Source organism: Coptis chinensis, chromosome 2, assembly GCF_015680905.1.
Source record: "Coptis chinensis isolate HL-2020 chromosome 2, ASM1568090v1, whole genome shotgun sequence".
Classification (NCBI taxonomy): Eukaryota; Viridiplantae; Streptophyta; class Magnoliopsida; order Ranunculales; family Ranunculaceae; genus Coptis; species Coptis chinensis.
Genome location: NC_141457.1, coordinates 53,767,178 through 53,791,540, shown reverse-complemented (window position 1 = coordinate 53,791,540; position 24,363 = coordinate 53,767,178). Strand labels below are relative to the sequence as shown.

Here is a 24,363-nt window from a genome sequence, read left to right as displayed (position 1 = left end):
GAAATTCAATTGCCAAACAGCTATACATGCAGAATGTTATGGAGCAGAAGTCACAGCTGCTCTAATTTAGAAGCTAAAGCCAGGGCCCTCTATAGTCTTGGGAGATAATTGTCAGTTGATGGGAATGCTTGCAGGGAATGAGGAAAGCTTAGGCTGGCAAGTAGAGGAACATGTGAAGAAAATCTTAGATTTATTTCAAGTTTGTAATATAAATAATGAGTCCAATACTGAGTTCTTTTGGATAAGACGTAACACCAATGGAGATGCCCATGAACTGGTCGAGTGGGCAGCAAGATATGTAGGAATTGGAACTCCTCCAAATTGGGTTTTTGAGTCTGTCACTCCTCTTATGAGATTTTAAAGAAATGGAAGGAAGTCGATTATCGGGGTGGGAACTCATCATGAAATATTTATAGAGAATAAGTGAACAGTCAAAACTGAAAACTTGTGTATGTTCCTCTATAACTTCCATATAAGCTGCCGCTCTTGTATACTCTATGCTTCAGTACCAGCCAACTCCATATCCATGTCATATGAAACCATAGGTCTAAACAAACCTCAATTCATTCTAGAGCATAATGAAGATACAATAAGTATCAAAACTCGTAGAAAACTAAACATAAGAGTGCTAATAACTTGATAAATCCCTAATGCCTTTTTTGACTTAACCCCCAAAAAGTATAGGGGTGTAAAAACGGCCCTCAAGCCCTCAGCCGGCCCGACCCGACCCGGCCCATAGACAAAAAAAGCCCTCAAATTTAAGCCCGCATGCAATTTGAGGGCGGGGGCCCCGACCCTCATCATGTTTTTGAGGGAGGGTAAGGGCCTAGATATGGAAACATGAGGGCGGCCCTCAGCCCGACCCTCTAAAGCCCTCACAAAGCCCGTATTAAGGCCCTCATTGATATTTAGATTTTCTAAACAAAATTACGTATAATACCCTTAGTTGTACGTATAATGTCCTTGATGGAAGTTCTCTCTCTTGTAATGAATATATTGTTAGAATATGTGAATATATTCTATAGGATACAACTGTATTATATGGATATATCTCTATCCTATAGAACATATGTTAATGAAGTTTGATAGGTTTTCAAGAATTTTTGTAATGAATATGTTAATCAGTTAATGAAATCTGATAAAAACCAAATATGTTAATGAAGTCTAAACAAGTTGTATTCAAGAGTTTTGAATAATTGACAAGTTGTACAGCCCGGCCCATAGACCCGGCCTTTAGGCCCGACCCACATTTTTCTAAAGGGGGCTGAGGTGAGGGCAAGGGCTGTATAATTCAAGTGTTGGCCCTCACAGGCCCGACCCTCATAGCATAAGGGGGCTGGGCCAGTCCGGCCCTTAAATCATATGGGCTTTATGATTTGAGGGCCGGGCTGGCCCGGACCGGCCCATTTTACACCCCTACAAAAGTATACCCCCCTTTTGACTTAATCACCCATTTTGGAAATCATTATTGATTGCTTCTCATTCCGTGTTTTTTTGTGTCTAACGGATGTTGGTATTTTCCATATTGACAATTTTGCCCCTATTTCAAATTTGTAAAAACCCTCCCATTTTCAACATACGTCTTTGACCATTAACCAACCTCCTCTCGTCACTTCTCTAACTTTAGCAACTCCTTCTCCCTCATGTTCCTTCTTTAGAAAAGTTTTTTTAATTACTATAATTTGAAGATATTTCTCAAAAAACAATAAAGAGATGTAGATCTAAACATCTAATGTTGTTCTTCATTATAAAATGGTCTAAATTTGTGATAGATGATGGAGGAAGCTCCAAAAACGCCATTAATGGTTGTTGCTAATGCCTTGAAGCGGTAATGAGGTTATATTTGAAATTGAGGGGCTTATTCCAAGTGGAAACTCTAATAAACTGTTTTGGGCACGTGTCATGTGGGGTTGATTTACAAATTTGAAATAGGTTGGTTAATGGTCAAAGACGTATGTTAAAAATGGGGGGTTTTTACAAATTTAAAATAGGGGCAAAATTATCAATATGAAAAATACCAATGTCCGTTACACACAAAAAAGACAAAGTGGAGGACAATTAGTAATGATTAACATATTTGGGGGGGGGAGATCCTACTTCCATCATGTCCACGTAATCATATAATGGTGTACCTGTAAAGCCAATTAGGTAGGGGGGGGGGGGGGCGGGGGCGCAGATCCTACTTCCATCATGTCCACGTAATCACATAATGGTGTAAACTGTAAAAGCCAATTATCTTAATAATAAGACCGGTCCTTCTGAAATAATGCACATAGTGCAATAAACAAAAAATTGTGTCATAAGATACAATGGGCGTTCATTCTTGCTTTTGCATCATAAAGATGTTGTATCCTTATAACCATTGATAGTTAATGATAGAAATTATTGACAACCTTCATCCCCATGGCCCTATTGTCAACCATAACCTGAATGCAGAAATAATGTCAGAGTCACTCCAAAACCAAAAACAACCCATACAATAGTGCCACAAATTTCTATGAGCAGTACATACCTGAGTTATCCATGTGGTTTCTTACTGCTACCGGCACAGACTCAGCTCCTTGATGTCAACAACTACCACATCTGAAGTGAGGAACATTCTAGCCACAGAAGCAACATGTTAAGTTCTAAGCAGCACATGATTATCAATAACAGAAGACGCCGCAGTCAAAACTATTGTTATATCCACAAAACCATCATAAAAATGTAGCACAATACACGAAATTGATAGTGCACAACAAACAATAGTTTGTTCTCAAAAACATATATAGTTCCACATTGTGGACAAACATATCAATATGAAAATCAACCAGGACAACATGCCAATCCATCATTTACATTTTTGACCAAGACTGCAAAAGAATTACCTTGGTAGGATCAATAATTTCCAATAGCCATTAAATCTTCGTATTTTTCAATTGCAGCGTTGTACCCATACTTTGGGTTGTGGCTGCATAGAACCTGAATAAAGAAGATAAAAGATAAAAAATACCTAACTTTAGCTCAATGCATCCTAGATAAAATTTACATAAAATATATTAACCCGGTGAAATGCTTACCCTCTCCATGACCACACTTCCATTGTCACCAACATTTTTGGCAATTAGCTTTAGTGGGTAGCAGGGGCGGAGCCAGGAATTCTATCGAGGGAGGAGGGGGTGTTAAAAATCCCAATAGGTTACAACATAAAGTAAACAAAAAAAGTCAACAGAGCCAAGCTCAAAATCTGTTATAAGCCCAATAGTTTAGATATTACTTACTACAAGCCTAACATGTTTCAGGCCTAAGAAATGAAGATGGATCTGGGCGACCCAAACACTAACATCTCTACCCGCTTGCAATAATGAACACCGTGCCCCCAACCTACCATCCGCCCATGATAATGAACACCGTGCAAAGTAATATAACAAAACAATGCATAACTCCCTCACAGAGAAAGAAAAAGTAAACTAAAGTTATTCAAGTCCAAAAGAAGTATATATCGACATATACCTTTTGCTTCTCGTTATCAAGAGTTTCCCTGATAGCATCAACCTTTGCTGCAAGTCTCAATAGGGTGCACCCTCCACCAACTACAATGCCTTCCTTAACAGTTGCCTTAAAAATCATTGACAACACCAAATTGAGTTCAAAGAATAACCTGTGGAGCAACCAACTCAAGAGTCCTAGGGACTGTTATACTTGAACCTGCATTATGTCGACCAAAAGATAGATGTATAAACTGAAATTAATCGGGCAGCATCATGTAAAGAAAAATAAATGTAGACCTGAAATTATAAAAAAAAAAAAAATTGAAAAAAAAAAAGAAGAAAGAAAGAAAAAGGATCTTACGTTTCTTAAATTTTAATTTCACGTACATATGAACATTCAATAGTATGTCCTCGACTTTGTGCATCCTTAAGATAAAACATTATCCCCAAAAAGGAATAATGGACATGGACTGTGGACAACAAAAGACAGTTTATTCGCCTTGTCTTAATAAACAATATAATGTAAGTGTATATAGACATTAAGATTGAACGTGTAAAGTGCTGTCTTTGACTGCCTTGTATGCCACATACATCCTGAGTTTTATCCTCTGATGAACAACCATAAGCTATCTATCGTCCAGTCCATGTATGATGGTGATTGCATCCTATGCAGTAGTTGCTACATCGTCCTGATTTGCATGAGGAAATTGATCAAAGGCAATAATCAAACAATCAAAATCTTAAAAAAAAAAAAAAAAATTGGAGCCTCTTTGTTGGTAGGGCTTGGGAATGGAGTCTTTGAGGTGGGAGAAGCAGCTAATAGAGCAGCGGCAGGGAAAATTGAGAAACACGAGGAGGCTTGTAGAGCTAACCAACATTGTTTCATTCCTTTCAGTTTTGACACTTTTGGTTTCTTGGCACAACAGTCTGTTGAGCTCCTTAAGAGAATGCAGAAAGTTATGGACTGCAACGTAATGACAGTTGGTTCTAACGAGTTTGTTTTTAGGATGATAGGATTTGCCATTCAGAAAAGACTTGCGGCGCAGCTTGTTGCACGCTTGTCCTAATTATTTGTAAAACTCATTATCATTATTAATAAAATTTCCACTTAAAAAAAAAAAAAATACTGGTCGAAGATGGTACTTAAGGAAACTTGCTCAATAAATCTACGAATCACAACCGATCCATGACCCATGAATGATTAACATTTAACGGCCAGGTAAGTAAATAATACATTTCTTCTACCTCTTGAACAGAGTTTTGATGATTCAAGCGAGTAGAACTAACTCATAGAATTGTAACCTTGTAGAATCATGTTCATTAATAAATTAAGCATATCTCCTTAAAACCCTATAAGGCTAATCTTATTTCTTAAATAGAGGTCTCTCAATCAAGGACTTTTTAGCTTTGTGAGGCTGCAAATTATGCACCTTGAAATAAGTCCCATGGAAAAGAAAGTTTAAGATTGAAAAAGGACGAAGCTATATATATAGTTCTCAATCACTATGAGCAAAACTACATTCAAAGAGCCGAGCTTTGTCAGAAAGACGACAAAATCGGTTATTTAGAACCATGACAAAGTTAGAATCAAAAAATGAAAGAGCTCAACAAAGAGCAAATAGTCAAGATTAGATTACAGTCATTCGAACCCAAAGGACCTCAGGTACCAAGACTGAAACCAAGCAAGCCAAGTAATATTGACTCAGATGATTAATAGGAATTCACTAAAAGAAGTTTATTCTAACCTTTGTAACTTGTAATTGTTCCTCAAGTTCTTTGCATGTGGCCAAAGCATCCTGGTGGTTTTGTTTTTCTTTTTGAAGTTCAACATCTAAAGTCTAAACTTTTGCACGAAACTGCTCACTTCAGCACCCAACTCCTATGCTCGTGTTTCAAGTGTATTATAAGATTCGATTTGCCATACATTTCAACTATGTTTTCGCCATGCAGTTCGACTTATGAGAAGATACTGATTATCAAAACTTCCCAAATTTTTATAGAATGCCAAATACATTGCATCTAGTTGTTGAGAGAAAATCAATTAGCAAGAAATTATTAGTGCAAAAACCATAAAAGCTTACCAAAAGTCCAAAACACATATGACCATTGCCATGATGTATGGATGCAGTGCAACAGATGGGATTGAAGCATGTTTTAACACGAAAATATCATTAGAGAAACCATAACCCATAGCCAAACAGGGGGAAAAATGAAACACAAAACACAAAAGTTTCAATAAACATTGTATGGAAGAAACCCAAAGACAATCCTAACATGAAATATATATATATATATATATATATATATATATATATATATATATATATATATATCAAGACAACAAATGTGTCAGCTGCGACTCACTTTCAATTTATCCTCCTCCGAGTATTCCCCAGCTTCTTCTCTGAGATGCAACTAGCTTGATCTCAGTTCCATGTCCGGCCTAGTGGTTCGTTCCATGAATCCTCAGAGATCGCAAATGATCTATCAGCTTTAAAGGTCAAAAAAAGATAATGTAATTGTTAACATTGATATGAAACCACAAAAGAAGTCGAGACAAACTTCACATAAAATTGAATGAAGAGAAGTCCTACTGTTTGTCATCGTTATGCTTGATGATTACTTCAACATAGTTAGCAACCAAATATACCGAATAAAATCCAACACCACATTGTCCAATAAGGTCGAGATCATGTCTTGTCTTCATTTTCTTGACAAAGGCTGCATCATATAAAAAAACATTGCAGATTGTCAATTTACACTCGGTTAACTTAGAAAAATAGATATATGGACCGATTAGTTTTATACCTGAAGTTCTAGATTTTGCGATGGTTCCCAAGCTCTTGATAAAATCCTCTTTTTTTCATAGATGCATATAAGTCGAGCCAACTTTGTATAATGATCAAAACCTAATGCTATATAGTTCCTCTAGCTCTTGCTAAGCAGTATCTACTTTTAACAATTAGTGATCAGCCAAAATCTTAAAACCCCTAAAACAATAATCATCGAACATAACATGCTCCTTTGCCAAAATTCAGATACATAATAAGTTAACTTCCTATGATAAGCTTCCATTCCCCTTGTCTTGTGCAGAAAAAAAAAATATAAAGTCAACAGAATAACAGAAGCTCACCATTTATGTGACGCCATAGTTGCTACAGTTTAGAATAGTAACTCCATACCCACACTCATTGATTCAATGGTTAGAAGGATTTATAATTCATTAATTTGTGAAGACTACATGAACGTTTTGTCTATAAATCTCTTAGTTGTAAAGCCGAAGCGTAATAGTCAAAACACACCTATTACCTAATGGTTCTTTAGTAAGTACAACCATTTGGGTTTTGACTTACTGATCTTGAGTGAAATACAACCATTTAGATCTATCAATTGAGGTTTGACTTGCTGATCGATTTTACCGGGTTTTGGGTTTTCACCTCACAAATAAAGAAAATGATTCTACTAAGGTTACAATGAACTTGGTGTACAAAGGAAGAAAATGATTCCACTAAGTTTAAGGTTACTATGACATGACTCAGTTCTAGTTTAGTAGGAAAATGTAGCCACATGCTTTATTATTGTACTCATTACAGCTACATAGCTAGAAATTTATCCTCGGACCAATCATGAATACAACATTCACTTACGATTTACGAATAAGTATTACATGAACAAAATTTATGTATAGTGCAAATAATTTCACAAAAAATATAAATTACTACTACTTAAAAGTTAAGAATGACTAAATTCTTGGAAATAAAGATGCTTATTTAAAATGTAAATGAATGAAATTCTTCATTTGTGATTCACATAAAACTGGGAGATAGCTACCTTTGCCACATTAAAACCCCTGAAGTCTTCATTGGTCAAGTTGACTTCTTGATGTATAGATGAGTTACCTAACAGGTTATGTGATTGTAAATGTATATATCAATCTTAGAACTATATCGAACCTACTACTTGTATCTAAAATTGACCTATTGGAGATCATTTGGAGGACCTACTGGAGTAGGGGAAAAACATATAAAGAACTGTTCAAGGGAGACTGAGCAAGTGGGAATATACGCGATATACCACATATTGCTCTTATCAAGCAATCAAATGGCTAACAACGTAACAATTACGAATCATGGATAATCCTACATACTAATGCATCATAATAGTTATATATAAGAATCAAGAAACTCTAAAAGCTCGACTTGAATATATATATATATATATATATATATATATATATATATATATGACATACGCAATCCTACCTACCTACCTACCTGGGGACAACGATACCAATTGATCCCCACTAAGATAACTTGCAATTGGACAAACTACTACTCCAGACAAAAAAAATCTAAACTTTCACTACAACCAACAACAACCCCAACCTTCCAAGCAATCAACAACTATCACAAACAAGTAATAATAATGCAAAAAAAGTAAAGCATACGACAACACAAGATGTAATGTGGTTCGGCCAATGATGCATACTTCCACAAGAGCTAATCCTTTTATAAGTATAGGAAGGAAGATTACAATCACTCCTCAAAAAATCTCTCCACCTTACTAGATCACTCCTCTCTCCTTACAAGCTTTTCTCTTTGCAAGAGTTTTCTCTCAAAATTGGGTTTCTATTCAAGACTTGATTTTCCAAAACCTAACTTCTGTTTTTATACTAAACTTACAATTTCGCGGTTACTGTAGAAATAGAAATTGACAAGTTTAGGCATGAGCGCGGGTGCGCTCTCTTATTTTCCTCAAACTCAAATTCCAGTAAAACACCTATCGTGAAAAAACTAAATCTTTTTTCACGGCAAGGCATGGTACTTTGATTTGATCAAGTTAAGTTAAGTCGGAGGCGGCGCTCTAACTTCTTCAGACGAACAGTACCTGTTCATCCAGCTTCTTCCTCATCCTCATGTGAGGGATAACTCCAACAATGTGATCTCCACAACATGGAGACCATCTCCACAAAAAATCGGCTCCTTTGAACATGTCAAACCCTACCAAAAGTTCAATCCAAGTTAAAAATTTATCTGACGGTCTAGAATTTGAACACCTTTTTTACAAGACTAGATATATCCAATTGAGCTGATTTTTTGTGGAGATAATATCCATGGTAGGTAAAAATCATCTCTACCAAAAATCAGCCCTTAGTTCATGTGCAAATCTGCTTTTGGAATGCGTATGTCATTTTTGTATGTCGACGTAGCAAGCCCTGTGTGTGTATGAAACACTGTCATAAAATTATTAGACTCTGCCTACCTAAATCCAAGGTGTAAACAGTGTAACAATGTCGTACTCAAAAACCTACTAAGAACATCTTACTAAAAGACTTACAATCTTCATAGTGATTCAAGTATGACGCTCTTGTACATCCGTTATTCCAAATTTCCATTATTGCGCCTGAAAGAAATTTTAAAATTTGAAAGAGACTAATTAAAAAGTTAAATGGCCTGGGCGCATACTTGACACAGCTTAATTTCCTTTCTTTAAACATTACAAATTAGTAAAATATGACCTTATTCTATTTTTATGTTTTTTATTATTATTCAGAATTCCCTGGGGACTCTCTCTTTACTTGTAGTTCGTAATAACAGTTTAAAGAGAATGAAGAAACCTTGATTCGATTTTAAGCTACTACTTGTAAAAGATGTAGTATACCTTATATTAGTACTTAGGCTAGATGCATAAACAATCTAAGAGAATAAACTACATTATTAAGTTATAGAACATACCGGGGGACTAATGGTGGGAAGTGTCCCTGTAACTCGAGCAAACAGAACCGACATTTATCCAATAGCGTCAACAACTCCCAACAACATATGAAACATAGGATCTCTTCTTCAAGCTGTGATCAATATTTGTGGTTTGACAACGGGTTTTTTAGTTTTTAGGTTTTTGCACGGGTTAATTTGTTTTGACATTTTTGGGAAGAACCGATCATTCTTTTTAGAAGTGACGAAGGTTTTCGACGGGGAAGAAAGGGTTTTTTTATGCGACGAATTGTTTTTTTTTGGATTTATGTGTTTAACTTTTCGGGGTCTACGTAAACTTTCATTTTCCTCTCCTCTTTTTTCGTAATACCCTTGGTGACGTGGATAGCCGCCTTAGAGAGCTCTTGGACTGCTATTGTATATATATATATATATATAGATTTCCAGAGATTGAGCTTGAAGCCCAATATTCCAATTTAATAACGGATAAAAAACAGACTTTTGTAATTATGTCAAAAGCCCACCCAGTCCATTTATTGGTAAAATTACAAATTTGTCCTTCAAACAGAAATCTAAATTAGACAAAAAGATCGAAAACATATTTTCCAAAAACAATTATATCGAAAAAAAATAACACTAGTTCCCCAAATTTCAAAATGAAGACCCGTAATGAAGAAGAAAAACAACGATTCAAGCAATCTTGTGCAAGCAAACACAAAATTTATTTTAAAAAAAGGACAATCAGGCGGCAAAAAGGTTAAAAACCAAATTTCATTAATAGTTTCACAATTTTGATATACCAGGGTTTTCATTTTATGAAAAATTGGAAAATAAATTGGTTAAAACATGTTGAATGTATTCACATCAACATTAGCACGTGTTGCATCAAATATACTATGGATTTCATTTTATGAAAAAATTGATTTTACATGTTGTTTTCCATTGCAATATGATTTTTGCTTCGAATTTATTGTCGAAAAATAGTGTTGGGTTGATTTGCACTGTCACTTGCCACTGCAACATGAGTGTTTGGGTTGAATGCAACATGAGTGAAAAAGCAACACTGGGTAAATGACCATGAGGGGTTTAATTAGTGATGTTTGTTTGAGGTTTGATGGTGGTTTTCCACTATGTTGCAGTCAAAAAAGCAATGAAACAAACATTCATGTTGTAGTGAAAATTGGTTAAAACAAGCTATATGAAGAACTAGTACTAAATCATTCATTTTCTTTCAGGTTAAAACAAAATTAGGCAAAAAGTGGGGATTTGAGTTATAGGTCGTCAAATATGAAGTCAATGGTTGATCTCATGAATTCAATTAGAGAAGACATAACGGATGTGCATATGGAAAAAAATGATAGATACACCATTCACAAGTCTGTTTAGTGTCGGGAAAAAAAAAGTACGTTTAGTGTCTTCTTTGAAAATAGGTCGAATCTTAAGTCTACAACAAAATCAAACATTGATGTTTGGTCAGTTTTGAGCACATTCTCGGGAGGAGATGGTTAAATTTACCCAGAAAGATGTTTCACGGACTTTCGGGTTGCCCTTGGAAGGGGAAAATGTGGTGTTGTATCCACGAGGTATAGTAGAGAGCAATAAATCTGATTTTATGAAGACTTACTTTGGAGGAGTGTCCGAAATCAAATTCTTAGAAGTAAAGAATGTGATTACAAGTGTTATGAAGAAAATTGGGATAGATGGAAGACGATTTTGTGAGGTTGATATCCCTATACTTGACTTCGATAATATTCTTTCCAAATCCAACAAGAATCAAGTGGTCATTTGTTCCACATATTGAAGATTTGAATGGGATGAGAAGAATCTTGTGGCCAAAAGTAATCCATACGGAGTTTATGGATTAGATAAGACATAAAATGAAGAAGCTTTCAACGGTTTTTGGTTATGTGGTTGCACTTTTGGTAGGTTTTGTTTTGCAAATGAATTCTATATCTAATACAATCCATTTGCTAAAACTTTTGTTTAAAATTGCAGTATTGGTTGTGTGAGCATACAAAGATAATCACACTAATAGAAGGATCTAAAGTTACCGAGCCTAGAGTTTGTAAGTGGAGCTTGGATGTACTCTGAGAAGCAATGAAGAAATGTATTATAAAGGAAATGGGTCCTGAAACTCATGCATGGTTTGTTTAATATCATATTGCAACATGGATATTGTACTTTAAACTCTCACTACAACATTTGGGATTAGTGTTTAATTTAGATGAAATCATCAAAAGTAGAAAAACAAACACAAAAAGTCCTCCACTTCACTGAAAAATAAAGCCACTGAAAAAACCTTTGTAAATGGAGTTTGGTACTAGTAATACTACTATATATACCTTCAACACCCTCTTCTTCACTTTTAGTGAGATTGTCTCTCACATAGGTCTTGAATACAAATGAAAGTATGAAGTTAGACTCTTTGTAAAATGATATTTGGAGAGAATAAAGGAAAATATAAGTTCAAAATATGAACTTGTAGAGGAGGACCGCCCTCTCTCGACCCGGACATCAAATTTCTCGCCCGGTGGTTTGCGGTGTATCTCCCCTCACCCTCACCCTCACCGTCATTGGTTGCCGAATTCGTGCCAGTTTTGATCCTCCTACTGATAGTGAGAGTGGTAGTGGAAGTGACAGTAATGACAATAACGAATGAGAATCTCTATTTGGTACTCCTATTATAGAATATTAGCTATTATTGTTGTAATGGGATGAATAGATTCCCCAAATAAAAAAGTACAGGATTGGAAATTTGGATATATAGACAATACTACTTTATATTTCATTACTACTTTTAATAGAAAAAGGTATATGTAGTAGTATTACTAGTACCAAACTCCATTTTCAAAGGTTTTTGCAGTGGTTTTATTTTTAAGTGAAGTGGACGACTTTTTGTTTTTGTTTTTATGCTTTTGATGATTTTATCTAAATTAAACATTAACCCCACATGTTGTAGTAGGAGTTTTACAGTGCAACATCCATGTTGCAGTGAAAGTTTATAGTGCAACATCCATGTTGCAGTAGGATATTAGAGAAGAACCATGCACGAGACTTACCATTTCAAGACCAATCTCCTTTAGAGTACATTTCTCCGTTGTTTTTTTTTTTGCTTGGTAAGTATGAATACATTAAACTTTAACGGAAATACAAAATGATTTTGGTATAGGGTGGGCAACATGTTGTCCCCCTATTTCATGGCTATCCAAAACATGTCTGTAATCCTAAACAAGTATGCTAAAGCAAATTCTCACAAAAATCTATAAAAGCTTTGAAATGGAGCCTCCCATTTGTGCAGCCAGTTTGGTCGCCCAATCGTGGTGCTCACTTTGCCTTCAGCTAATGTTATTCCCCGTTTAGCCAACAAGTCCGCGGTGGTATTGCCTTCCCTCCATATAGTAGAGATTTTCCATCTAGTCAACCTCTCTGTACATGTTAACCACATGGTTGCATCATCCATAGGACATTCCCAGTTTCAAAGGTTTGAGCAGCTACTTCGGAGTCAGTTTCTCCATTGCTTCTCGGAGTACGAGCTCCACCTACAAACTCTAGGCTCGACAGCGTCAAATCCTTCTATTGGTGTGATTATCTTTGTATGCTCACACAACCAATATAATACTGCAATTTTAAACAAAAGTTTTAGCAAAGGTGCAAAACAAAACCTACCAAAAGTGCAACCATACAACTAGAAACCGTCCAAAGCTTCTTCATTTTATGTCTTGTCTGATCCATCAACTCCATATGGATTACTTTCGGACACGAGACTCTTCTCATCCCATTAAAATCTTCAATATGTGGAACAAAGGACCAGTTGATTCTTGTTAGATTCGGGAAGAATATTTTCGTAGTCAAGTATGGGACATCAACCTCACAAAATCGTCTTCCATACCAATCTTCTTCACAACACTTGTAATCGCATTCTTTACTTCTAATAATTTGATTTCGGGCACTCCTCCAAAGTAGGTCTTCATAAAATCCGTAAAACATCTCCTGGGGTAAATTTAACCATCTCACCACCACCCCCCCACACACACACAAAATGCATCATCTACTCCCCGAGTATGCTCAAAATTGACCAAACATCAATGTTTGATTTTGTTGTAGACTTAACATTCGACCTATTTTCAAAGAAGACACTAAACAAACTTTTTTTTCGACACATACTAAATAGACTTGCAAATGGTGTATCTATCCATCATTTTTTCCTTATGCACATCCGTTACGTCTTCTCTAATCGAATTCATGAGATCAACCATTGACTTCATACTTGACCTATAACCAGGGCCAGCCCTGAACTTTGAGGGGCCCAAGGCGAGTTTCTTAAAATGGGTCTATATTATTGAGAAAAAAAACAAGTCTTTTACGCAAGGGGACGTGAGCCAATGTTTGAGTGGACTGGACTGCACATAATTTGACTGGACTGAACAATCTTGAGTCCTTTACATGTGGTCTAGTAGGTATACGATTATACTTGGGGGCCCAAAATTTGACCAACAAGCTGGGGGCCTTAGGCGGCCGCCTAGTTGGCCTGCTATCAGAGTCGGCCCTGCCTATAAATCAAAATGATTTAGTACTAGTTCTTCATATAACTTGTTTCAACCAATTTTCACTGCAACATAGTGGAAAACCACTCTCAGACCTCAAACAAACATGTTTTTCAGTGCAACACTCATGTTGCATTCGACCCAAACACTCATATTGCAGTAGTAAGCGACAGTGCAAATCAACCCAACACTATTTTTCGACAATACATTTGAAGCAAAAATCATATTGCAATGGAAAACAAAATATGAAATCAAATGTTTTCATAAAATGAAAACCCTAGTATATATATTTGATGCAACACTCATGTTGCAATGAATACATTCAACATGTTTTAATAGCCAATTTATTTTCCAATTTTTCATAAAATGAAAACACTAGTATATCAAAATTGTGAAAGTATCAATGAAATTTTGTTTCTAACTTTTTTGCTGTCTGGTTGTCTTTTTTTTGAAGTAGATTTTGTGTTTGCTTGCACAATTAAGATTGCTTGAATCGATATTTTTTTTTCTTCATTACGGGTCTTCATTTTGAAATTTGGGTTTAATTTGGGGCAATAAGGTTTTTTTGTTTTCGATCTAATTGTTTTTGGCAAATCTTTTTTGGGATCTTTTTGTCTAATTCAGATTTATGTTTGAAGGACAAATTTGTAATATTACCAATAAATAAACTGGATGGGCTTTTGACATAATTACAAAAGCATGTGTCTTTTATCGGTAATTAAATTGGAATATTGGGCTTCCGGCAATCTCTGACAAAAATTATAATTCCACTTCTGTACTTAACAAAAGTTATATACTGGAGATGGCTCCAAGAAGAAGCAACTGTGGTCTGTGGGAAAAATCTTTCTGAGTTCTGACTATCACATGGATCAAAATATTGGACAGTGACTAAATTGACTTTCAAAAGACGTATTAAAGTTTGGAAACAATTAGCTAACTAATTAACAAACCATCAAGGATATAAGAAACTCCAGTAAAACCTGCAAATTGAAAGAAAGTCTTGATGGATGTCATAGATCAGAACAGGGATCTTCTGGCATTATATATGCACTAAAAACTATTATCCGAGGGAATATCAACTATATATACCGTTTCTTTTCTTTTTTGTATCTGATAGATGATTTAATAAAATTTAAAATTATTGAATGAATAACAGGATCCTTACAATTATTAAACATGCATTTTTTTGAAGTTAACACCAACACTAAGCGCTGCCGCAGAGCATATTGTGAAAAAGAGTACGCTCATGATCCCACTTGCAAGCTTTACAATCAAACATGACTTGTTCGTCTTCGTCGCTTAGATCCCACCCTTGACCTCTCTTTCTTTTATTGTTCTTGCATGCCAATGTTGAACATAAGGGCTCCTCTGGGCAAACAACGTTGTTCAACCAAATTTTGCGTACAATCGCCTTACATTTGTTTCGCAATTCTGATAGTCCAATATTCCTTGACCTCTTTCTCTTCTCAACCTTATTTAACAGTTCTATACCCCACTCTTTCGATTCGTCCTTGTTGCATAGCAGTATAATACCTAAAACATATGCCGCTTCTTCATGTCCAAGATTTGTGGCTCTCTCCAGAAACTTGAGAGCATCCTCATGTTTATTGTTACAGAAGTACTCAACCATGCCACGTCGATATAGTGCCTCAGGATTTCCGCTTTCCTCACAACGGGGTAAGAAGGAAAGAAGTTCAGGTGATGGTTCCCATTGTACAACTTCAACTCCTTCCAATGAAACATAGCGTAGGACATAACTGTTGTTTCCTAACTCGTTCAACGTTTTGCAACTTCGTTTAGTGTTGCAAATATCACTTAAAGATGAAGAAGCGAGAGGAACTAGTATCTCTAAGACTAAATCACGTGGAATAGTTTCTAGGATGGAGTTGGATTCTAACATTTTCTTTTCACTCTCCATTGACCCCCCTTTCTTTCCACTCTCCATTGATTTCAATGAACAGAACTATTAGACTGAAGTAGAACACTTGAGAAGAAAACAAGCTAGGCAGAGGGTTGAACTATTGAAAACGTATTAATAAGATTGTAGCGAGACGTTAGTGAGTTGATGATTTTTTTATAGAAGCACAACACAATTTATATCTAATTTGGAAACAACGAGACTTTCTAATTATGAGTTGCTTTATCGTTTCCTTTCCGAATAAGGAAACTTCATATTACTCAAGTTTGGCGTACAGGACAAGGTGCAATATATTCAGTAAATTGCACGTACAAACAACGCAAACATTTTCGCACGTTCACTAAACAATCTCTTAAATATTACTATATGTTGATACTTGATAAGCTAGCCGTCTAACTGCGGGCAAGTCACATGGAAAAAGATCCAGATTCTCGGGCTTGTGCTCGATTGAGAAGATGTTCGCGAATGCACCACGCTCAGAAAACTTGTGGATGTTCTCTGTGAAGTTTAAGCGCAATCCTCCCTACACGTAATAGCTCAATACCATTCTAATTCCCTATACTGATACCTTGTGATGCCAAACGGCAAACACAACCTAAATGAAGTGGTTTCTTAAACTGCTTGCTCAGTAGATTGAAAAATTGGGATAACGAAGAGAAGGAAAAACAGCGTAGCACCACAACATTCCACTGAGGACACCAAACATTGTTTGATGAGGACTCTAATGAAAATTGCAAATTAGAAAACAAGATCATCAGTATCATGTGATTGCAATCTATTCTATATCATAAAATTTCTTTTATCACACTATACTCGTACATATTTCTTCTTCCTTTTCAAGTTCGCTGATTAACATTTCCATCATCTTCTTATACATAGGCATATAGTGATCATTGATCATGGTCCTCGAGAGGCGGAGCTTACTGTACAAATCTCGAGGTGTCTCATAGATACCTATATGTCCCTCAACAGGGCTATCATCACAATCAGTATCATCAGATGGTGGTATGTAAACAATATGCATGATCCTACCAGGTGGATAGAAGTGCTGAGTCTCCAAAGCATCCACAATTGCTTCAGGCTTCTTGTGTTCTACTGCATCAACCAACACATTCTCCTCTTCCGTAATCTCCTTTGCAGCAGCTGCTTCTTCTTCCCGCGCCTGAACATCAGCTTCACCCTCCTGCCTATGAAGCTCTCTCTCCAGCTCGTACCACAATTCACCTTCAGTTATGTCTTCCGCTGCGGATGTACTGACACGTTCCACCTGAATGCTCTCATATTCCTCTGTCTCATCCTGCTCCAATCCACTTCTTGAGCAAACATAGTCTGGCTCACCTTCGTCTGTGTCTCTTGCGACCTCTTCAATCTCAAGAGCATCAGAAGTTCTATTTGATAAAAGAGAAGCCTCAGATCTGTCTCCATCCTCTTTAGAAGTTGGTAATGGAGTTACACTACGGCGGCGAGCACCCATGCAGGACCACGATGATAGAGATGACGGGGTCCTGACAACAGCCTGAGCGACATTCTGTGCACGCTTCATGACAACCTGGAAGTACCCAACATATAATCATAATGACAACATGAAAAACAAAGTTCATACTTTAGATCCAAGTTAAACCTAATAATAATAACAAACATGAAGCCTGCATCAGGCATCAGGACAAGAAAGACATTTTGTTTCGCTAGGTAGCAAAAAAAAAAATTTGTTTCGCTTAATTAATATCTGAGAAACATTGACACAGGTGTGTGTTTGGTTCCTGACATGGTGACCTATATGAAGTAGGAGTGTAGGACATAGCTAGGTAAAAAATATTTCAATTCTCTAGTTACACCGATATTTCTTGGGGTTAAAACCTTATAAAGCGCCTCCTAACAAGTAAAGCAATGCTAGGGCATCTCATGGAGTTCTGACTATGTTAACAGAGAGTGTTCTTAGTCTATCAGGGTAACCACAATTAGAAATTTTATGCATCAATGTGTTTGTGTCCACACGGATATGCCGATACTTATCTTATTGGGCACGGATTAGCTTTTGTTACGGAGACACAACACAAACCTTTCCCTACTAGAAAGATTTTTTTTCTGCAAGAGTCAATTCATTATTGAGGCTTTCAAAATATGAAGTGTCCATGTCACATAGCTTAATGTGCTACTAAAGTACCAAAGAGAAAGGCCAAACCGCCAAGCCAATGCCTTGCAATTTATCCTCTCCGCGGCCTAATACTTGTTCGGCAAAGACAATATTATTTCCTCAAATTCTAACAGAAGCATAAGAAGTTTGTAACATCAATTGTTCGAAAGAATCATTTAGCACAATAAACCACATCCCTAGCTGCTCAAAAGCAGACATAAGTTCTCAAAGTTGCTACAAAGTTACCTGAGTACTACTGGAGACTGGGCGCAAAATGGCACCTGCCCCAGCAACCCTTGCTCTTGCGCTAGCTATAGAGGGTAGACGTGATCCTAAAGCAGATGCAGATCGATAAACAACATTCAAAATTCTAGTATGCTCGACTTGATCCCGCAGATCACTTAACCAAGATGATGCAGTGACCTGCAAGAAATTTAAGGATTCTGACGTTTGGTATGATAAAAGACAATCACAAAAACCACTCACCATAAGCAGTTATTGCGTATGAAGAAGGGCACCTCAGAACGAAGGACATCAATAGAAGCAGTTGAGAATGTCGGCACCAGATCAGAGCCATTGATAATTGTTGTAATGAAGTGCTTCCCGGATTCTGCCAAGTCCCACGTCATACAGGCGGCTGTAATTTCATAAAACGTTAGCACAACACATTAAAAGAGAATGAATGTAACTAATTTGGAGGTAACCCAAAGGTTTCATGTGCTCCATGTAGTATGAAACTATGAATAACTTTGATACCAATCATCGGGATGTGTCTCTAAATAATCTGAAAACTTCAACAAAGAGTACCATTACCGAAGACTTCTTAGAGTACTTGCATGGAGAAATTCTCTATTGTGGTCAACGGATATTTTTCTACTTATAGAACATATGAGTTGTCATAAGATTACAATAAAACTTGAAGTAGCCATGGTTCCCCATCTTGCAGTTGAGAATTCTTCTTGTGTGATGTTGATTGGTAGAATCTCTTTTATGTGCAAAACATATAGGGAGAAACCAAGAGACAAGGACCATTTTCTTTTAATCATGCGTACAGGAATCCAAGAACTAAATAATATGTAGGTTCAAATATTGACCATATACTTTACTGCCCCTTTCGAACTACAAATATTGATAGGACTCGGCTTCAATGGGATGAATTTGAAATTGGGTTAACCAGGAAATGACTACACTATATTGGAAAGCCCATCTTCCATATTTATCAAAACCAATTCAACATTTGCTCGCATAACGTTTGCTATACACTAAGCAGAGCCAAAACCTACAAGTACTATTTGTACCAAATCTAAATAAATAGCTTCCCAAGGTAAGATGCCTTCCACTGAAACGAAGATGACACACTTGAACAACACAAGGAAATCATATTTTAACCAAAAAGAACTCTTCCATTATCCACTACCAATCCACTAATGAGTTTGTTCATAGCTCGTGCTTACAAAATGGGGGAAAATGGTAACGAAACAATCACGTCAAACCGGAGTACACATGTATAACAAAATATGAGTGGATTATTCACATTTCAATGCTATTTATCAAAGACATGGATGCTATGAGCTTATTAACAGTTCACAGTAGTCACATCAAATACCAGCCAACTTATTTTATAGAGGCATACCAGGAGCAAACGTGAAGCAAGTGGTTGAAGAAAATTCTTTTCGTTCTCTAAGTATATAAGTTAATAGTGCAGCAGTCCCACCCCCTAGCGAGTGCCCGACTATCTGGGAAAGAAAAGAATATTTAGTAATTAGAATTTTCCTACATATTTAGATGCTTATAGGCACTTGAATTAATATAAGAAGAGCTTTCGATGCAATAATAGAATCCTTAAACAGGAAAGCAGAAAGTCAATTTTCTCCTTTTTACCCATGAATGGCATGCTGCACTAGTCTCACAAACTAATACTTACCTTTTTCTGTAAGTCCCTATAAATTTTGTTCAGAAAAATAAAAGTTCAACAAAGATGTTATGTTGACAAGGATGTCACATGACAGACTAAAAGAACAATAAGGTCATATAATAATAACATCTTCCAGCCCAAATATGAGATGCTCATGTCTCACTCCTCTCAACCTAGTGTCAGATGATAGCCATGTTCACAAGAGGTATTTTGCATTGCAATCAATTGACCAGATTTTTACAACTAGTCTTCAAACATTCTACAGTTCCTTTGCAATCAAATGCTCGAACAAGTTGCATCAAAAGAAGCTCCCAGAAGATTTTGTCAACCAGTTAGAGATGGCAACTACTATGGATTTTGGATGCTGTGCATCAAGGGTCCATGTAAAGTGCTTGGACATCGAAAGCTACCCAAGAATGCAACCCGAATACACTTCAAAAAGAGCTTGAAAATCGAAAGCTACCCATGAATGCTTCAAAATAAGAGACCAATGTGAGTGCTTGCACATGGAAAGCTAACCAAGAGTGCATTTACCCATGATTACTGCCTCGTTCTTTTCAATTTTCTATTGTAAGAATTCTGCTAAGCCTAAGTTTCCAAATGAAGAAGTGCACTTTGGACAAACCCTTTTAGTCCATATTCTCCTCCATGGCAATTAGTAATGCCAAGGTTCATTTCAGCCATCTTTTGTTTATTTACGAGTATTTGACTCTTTTGTAGTATAAATACATAGTAACTAGATTCAGGAAAATAAGCTCCCATTGTCGCCATCACAAATTGTTTTTTCGTCATAGTCACATGTTCAAGCAAGTGAGAGTTTAGCCCATTTTGAATGTCTCCTGAAGAGGTCCACAGGAGTTTGTCCAACAGAAACTGAAAATAATACCGACTCTATAAAGTGTTGATCGAGTTGTTCACCATCCCTCAGTCTCTCACACACAATTTAGAGCTATGTATGCATGATTTTAAAGATAGATTATTCCAGCTAAAGAATATACCAAGTTGGTTTTTCTCTGACCAGGACTAGATAATAGCTCAACACTCATTCTCTAAGAGCATCCCAGCTTCCTCTTCATGTGGTCACAATCTACCTTATTAAAACTACTCTCATGCCTGTCTGATCATCCATGATTCCATGAAAGTTAAAGTACTTTGGCATACACAGATATCAGTCACTCTGTAGAGGTATCTATCATGCTGAGGAATCACAGTTATTAAGTGGTCTTCAATATTGTCTTTTAGCTAGAAATTGATCAGATCTCATTTTTCAAGGGGTGAATGAACACCATCCAATGACATAAATAGTTAAACGGCGTGTAGAACAAATGAAAAGATTTGGTACCTTGACTGTGTACTCAGGACATTCACCAAGAGCATTAAGAAGGCAAGGACTGCAGCACTTTGCAATCCAACGAGCTGCAGCAACCATTCCACAGTGTGCATATCCTAAGACCAAATTGCTGATACCACCTTCATGTAAAACAGAATGATGAAAAGGAACCACGGCTCCAGTTGCAGCTGTTAGTGTGTCCTTTATGCTATGAGTCCCTCTAATTAACAGAAGAAAGCATTTTGAACTTCTATCACATATAATTGTGAAAGCTGGCTTCAGAAGCTGCAAGTATTAAAATCATTAAGGCCTATGGTTATGTGAGATGATATATGTTATGGAATACATGAAACACATACTTGAGGTTACTCTATTCGATTAAAGGTAACCAAAAACTGTAATATTAAAAGACAGTCCAAGGGGAGCTCAGATTTTACCTACCCCTGCTTTAGGCTCTTGAAGAAGCACATCTTCTTGTGAGTATCCAGCCAACTCTAAAAACACTGGAAATGGCTTCTTTGAGAAAAGCATACAAAGACTTAACAAATGTAGAAGATATGTCAACTCAGCCCTGATTTCAGGACCTTTAAGCTGTACACAGTTGTTTCCCGCATATATACTTGCAACTTGTAGATTACCCTGAAACAACAGATTTTTTTTAATTGGCACTGCCGCAATTGCAAAACAAAAAATTCTAAATTTATATTCATTTAGATCTACTAAAATTAGTTCACAATGCGTGTATTCGGATCGAAAGTGAAGTCCTAATCTTGAGAAAAAAAAAAGGGGGGAAGAAAATCCTACTTCACAAATTCACATGAGTTATTGAGTTTCCTAGCTTATATAAAACACTTAACTAATAACAATTACAAAACTAAGCAAATCGTAACTAATTCTAATAAAAACTAAAAAAAAATGCATGTGTGTACATCAAACTCCCCTCTAACTCGGTTCCGACGACTTGGACATCTTGTTTCCCATCTCTGGCAACAATGAGGTCGCATATATGCATTTTGTCTGCCCTTAGTGAGCGTTATCTAATGAGATGGCATTTGACTCAGTCATTAATTGGAAAGTGTAATGACCTGTCGACCCTGAAGAATGCAGTATTTCCCCCCATGCATAATAACCAGCTCGGACAATGTACTGTGAAGTGGTTCAATAATGAAATCAAACACATCGAGACTACTGAAATGGCACAGAACATAATCATGGTCTCATGGAAAGTTGATATGTGAGAATACACTCAAACCCAGAGTCTCAATAATGCCTCTCAAAATCAAAGAGATGTTGCTACCATTATCCAATACCACATGCACCAGATAAGTCTTGGCACACTACGTGCAGAATCTGAAGTCGGTGAAGTATGCGCTATGAAAATAGGGAATGCTGTAAGTCGAAGAACACTGAATCCCTTGTCTTATGTGCTTTCTCATTCTATTTTGTCCCAAGTGTTAGTCAAAACTCATTTCTACGGACTATTAGCTTCAAAATGACCATCTACATTACTGTTGAAGCACTTATAAATGTTTTTGCAATATGAAAGAATGTCGTCACAAGCTCATTTATTCTCAAACTTGATGTGCAGAGTTGTAAGCTTCCTCCATGGTGCTAACACAATCATACCGAACATCTCCCAGTAAACCATGCTAGACCACTTATCTTTTTTTGTTTTCCAAAACCACCTCTTTAGTCATTCCAAAAAGTTTTCCCAAGCCTAAAGGATGGGCGCCTCTTTGTCCAAAATAATACATGTTCAAAAAATTATAGAAGAATCAAACTAAGTCATAGAAATTAAGAGCCATCATGTCATATTAATAAACTTACTAAAACTAGCATGAAAAGAATGCACCTCCAGATCCTTGACCCGTATTTCCGAAATTATGAGTTTCTATGTATTCTTCAAAACCAACATTATCAACCTAAGAAGGCCTTAGGGAGCCAAAAAATCAAATTTGAAGAGATACGCTTCTCTGCAAAACTCTCAAAGAGGGAGGGAACATGGGGGGTCGAGCAAAAATCTCAAGTTTAGCTGAATTTAAAAAAAAAATTGTTTCCAGTCAGACCCATTATGGTTGTTTTTTTAATTAATGTAGGAATGTGTTGTTTTGCGCTAAAAACCAAAGTTGATCAACAGAAGAAAAAAAAAAAAAAAAAAAAAAGGCTTTCAGGTAGGTGCCATAGTCCATTTTTGAAAACCCATTGAGGTTATGGCCTAAGGGCGGTATAAGCTCTTTATGTGCATTACAGCATAAGCCTCAATTCTTATTTAAATAGAAATTGTCTAAAAAGAAGCCTATCTTCCACTCCCCCTAAAAAACACCACCACCAACAACAAGTACAAAAACATTATAAGTAGTTCTTGATTACTAGTTTACTACAATCTCATAATTCTCTAGTGCAGGTTAAAGCACCTCAATGCCTACTTGATCTTCATATTTATAGCAGGAGAAAGTGCTGCCCAGTTGAAAGATACTTTAAAAGAGAGAATTTTGTCAAGAGGGAAACCACATAAATTTACTTGTGAGCTATTGAAAGAGGGCAATCTAAATTTATCCAGGATCCAAACGTACATATTTTTTTAAGTGAGCTATTAAGTGTTTAATTAGGGATCATACATTTATACCTAAAGTGCATTTTCTTCTCTAAAGGTTAAAAAAATCATATAAAACATACACAAAATAACAGTAATAAAAAAACAGACCTGACGACGAATGAGATAATTAATACCAAAAGCCAAATCACCAATAGGCCATTTCCCTAAAGTCTCAGAATAAGTAAACCTAAGCGTTTCAGACAAAGTAGAAATCGCTTCAAACCAAGTGACAGGTGCCTGTGCTGGTCTCCGTACAATTCTCATCTTCCTTCTCCCAGACCTCAATTTCTGCAACTCCCCATCCGAATCACCATCATCTTCTTTCTGTGACAATCTCCTACTCAATACATAATACAACAACATCGCTGCCCCTGCTGCTGTCGCCATCGTCCCCGTCGCCATTCTTTACAAACAAAAATGTGTCACCTGATTTATTAATTGCAACTTAATTTTTTTGATTTAAGATATATATCTATAATAGCATACGTGGCGTACCTAACACACGAATAAAGCAACTAAACGACAAAATAGGAGGGAATTACACGAGTGACGAACTCATGTTGCCTCCACCAGTCGAGTCTAAATTTTTATTTGATAGTAGACAAAAAAAGACTTCACTGCTTGGGTCTAATCAGTTGACCTAATTATAATAATTGCCTCCACAAAATACCAGTACACCGAAAAAGCAATAAAAAAGTCACCGACGTGTATTGATTATTATTTGAATTCTTTAATGGCCCCA

The 24,363-nt window shown here is 36.5% G+C and overlaps 3 protein-coding genes across 7 annotated transcripts; all 3 read right to left on the bottom strand.

Moving 5' to 3' along the window:
* Nucleotides 1-2,256: 2,256 nt before the first annotated feature.
* LOC147516590 (ruBisCO large subunit-binding protein subunit beta, chloroplastic-like) lies at nt 2,257-6,989 on the bottom strand. Of its 4 annotated transcripts, none has more exons than XR_015213701.1 (11): nt 6,279-6,989; nt 6,065-6,191; nt 5,835-5,961; nt 4,062-4,159; nt 3,832-3,940; nt 3,493-3,687; nt 3,261-3,363; nt 3,060-3,140; nt 2,868-2,961; nt 2,513-2,600; nt 2,257-2,426 (listed from the first exon to the last, which is right to left on the bottom strand). XR_015213701.1 is itself a non-coding variant. In XM_086594590.1 (10 exons), exons 6-8 carry the CDS (start codon nt 3,607-3,609, stop codon nt 2,878-2,880), a joined length of 282 nt encoding a protein of 93 aa, XP_086450716.1. In that variant the 5' UTR covers nt 3,610-3,687; nt 3,832-3,940; nt 4,062-4,159; nt 5,835-5,961; nt 6,065-6,191; nt 6,279-6,989; the 3' UTR covers nt 2,257-2,426; nt 2,513-2,600; nt 2,868-2,877. The 4 variants fall into 4 exon arrangements, 2 of the variants coding, with proteins under 2 accessions (XP_086450716.1, XP_086450717.1); XR_015213702.1 differs by lacking the exon at nt 3,261-3,363 and having other exon boundaries at nt 6,279-6,419; nt 6,604-6,989; XM_086594590.1 differs by lacking the exon at nt 3,261-3,363.
* A 7,943-nt stretch (nt 6,990-14,932) lies between these two features.
* Nucleotides 14,933-15,673, bottom strand: LOC147516589 (putative F-box protein At1g67623). Its single transcript, XM_086593325.1, has one exon. It carries the CDS (start codon nt 15,671-15,673, stop codon nt 14,933-14,935), a length of 741 nt encoding a protein of 246 aa, XP_086449451.1.
* Nucleotides 15,674-16,354: 681 nt separating this feature from the next.
* Nucleotides 16,355-24,269, bottom strand: LOC147516588 (lipase class 3 family protein). 2 transcript variants are annotated; one of them, XM_086589137.1, is made up of 7 exons: nt 23,730-24,269; nt 21,467-21,664; nt 21,038-21,310; nt 19,414-19,516; nt 18,299-18,417; nt 18,027-18,203; nt 16,355-17,195 (listed from the first exon to the last, which is right to left on the bottom strand). In XM_086589137.1, the coding sequence occupies exons 1-7, from the start codon at nt 24,021-24,023 to the stop codon at nt 16,449-16,451; spliced, it is 1,911 nt and encodes a 636-aa protein (XP_086445263.1). In that variant the 5' UTR covers nt 24,024-24,269; the 3' UTR covers nt 16,355-16,448. The 2 variants fall into 2 exon arrangements, with proteins under 2 accessions (XP_086445263.1, XP_086445264.1); XM_086589138.1 differs by lacking the exon at nt 23,730-24,269 and adding an exon at nt 22,111-22,296.
* Between the last annotated feature and the right edge of the window lie 94 nt (nt 24,270-24,363).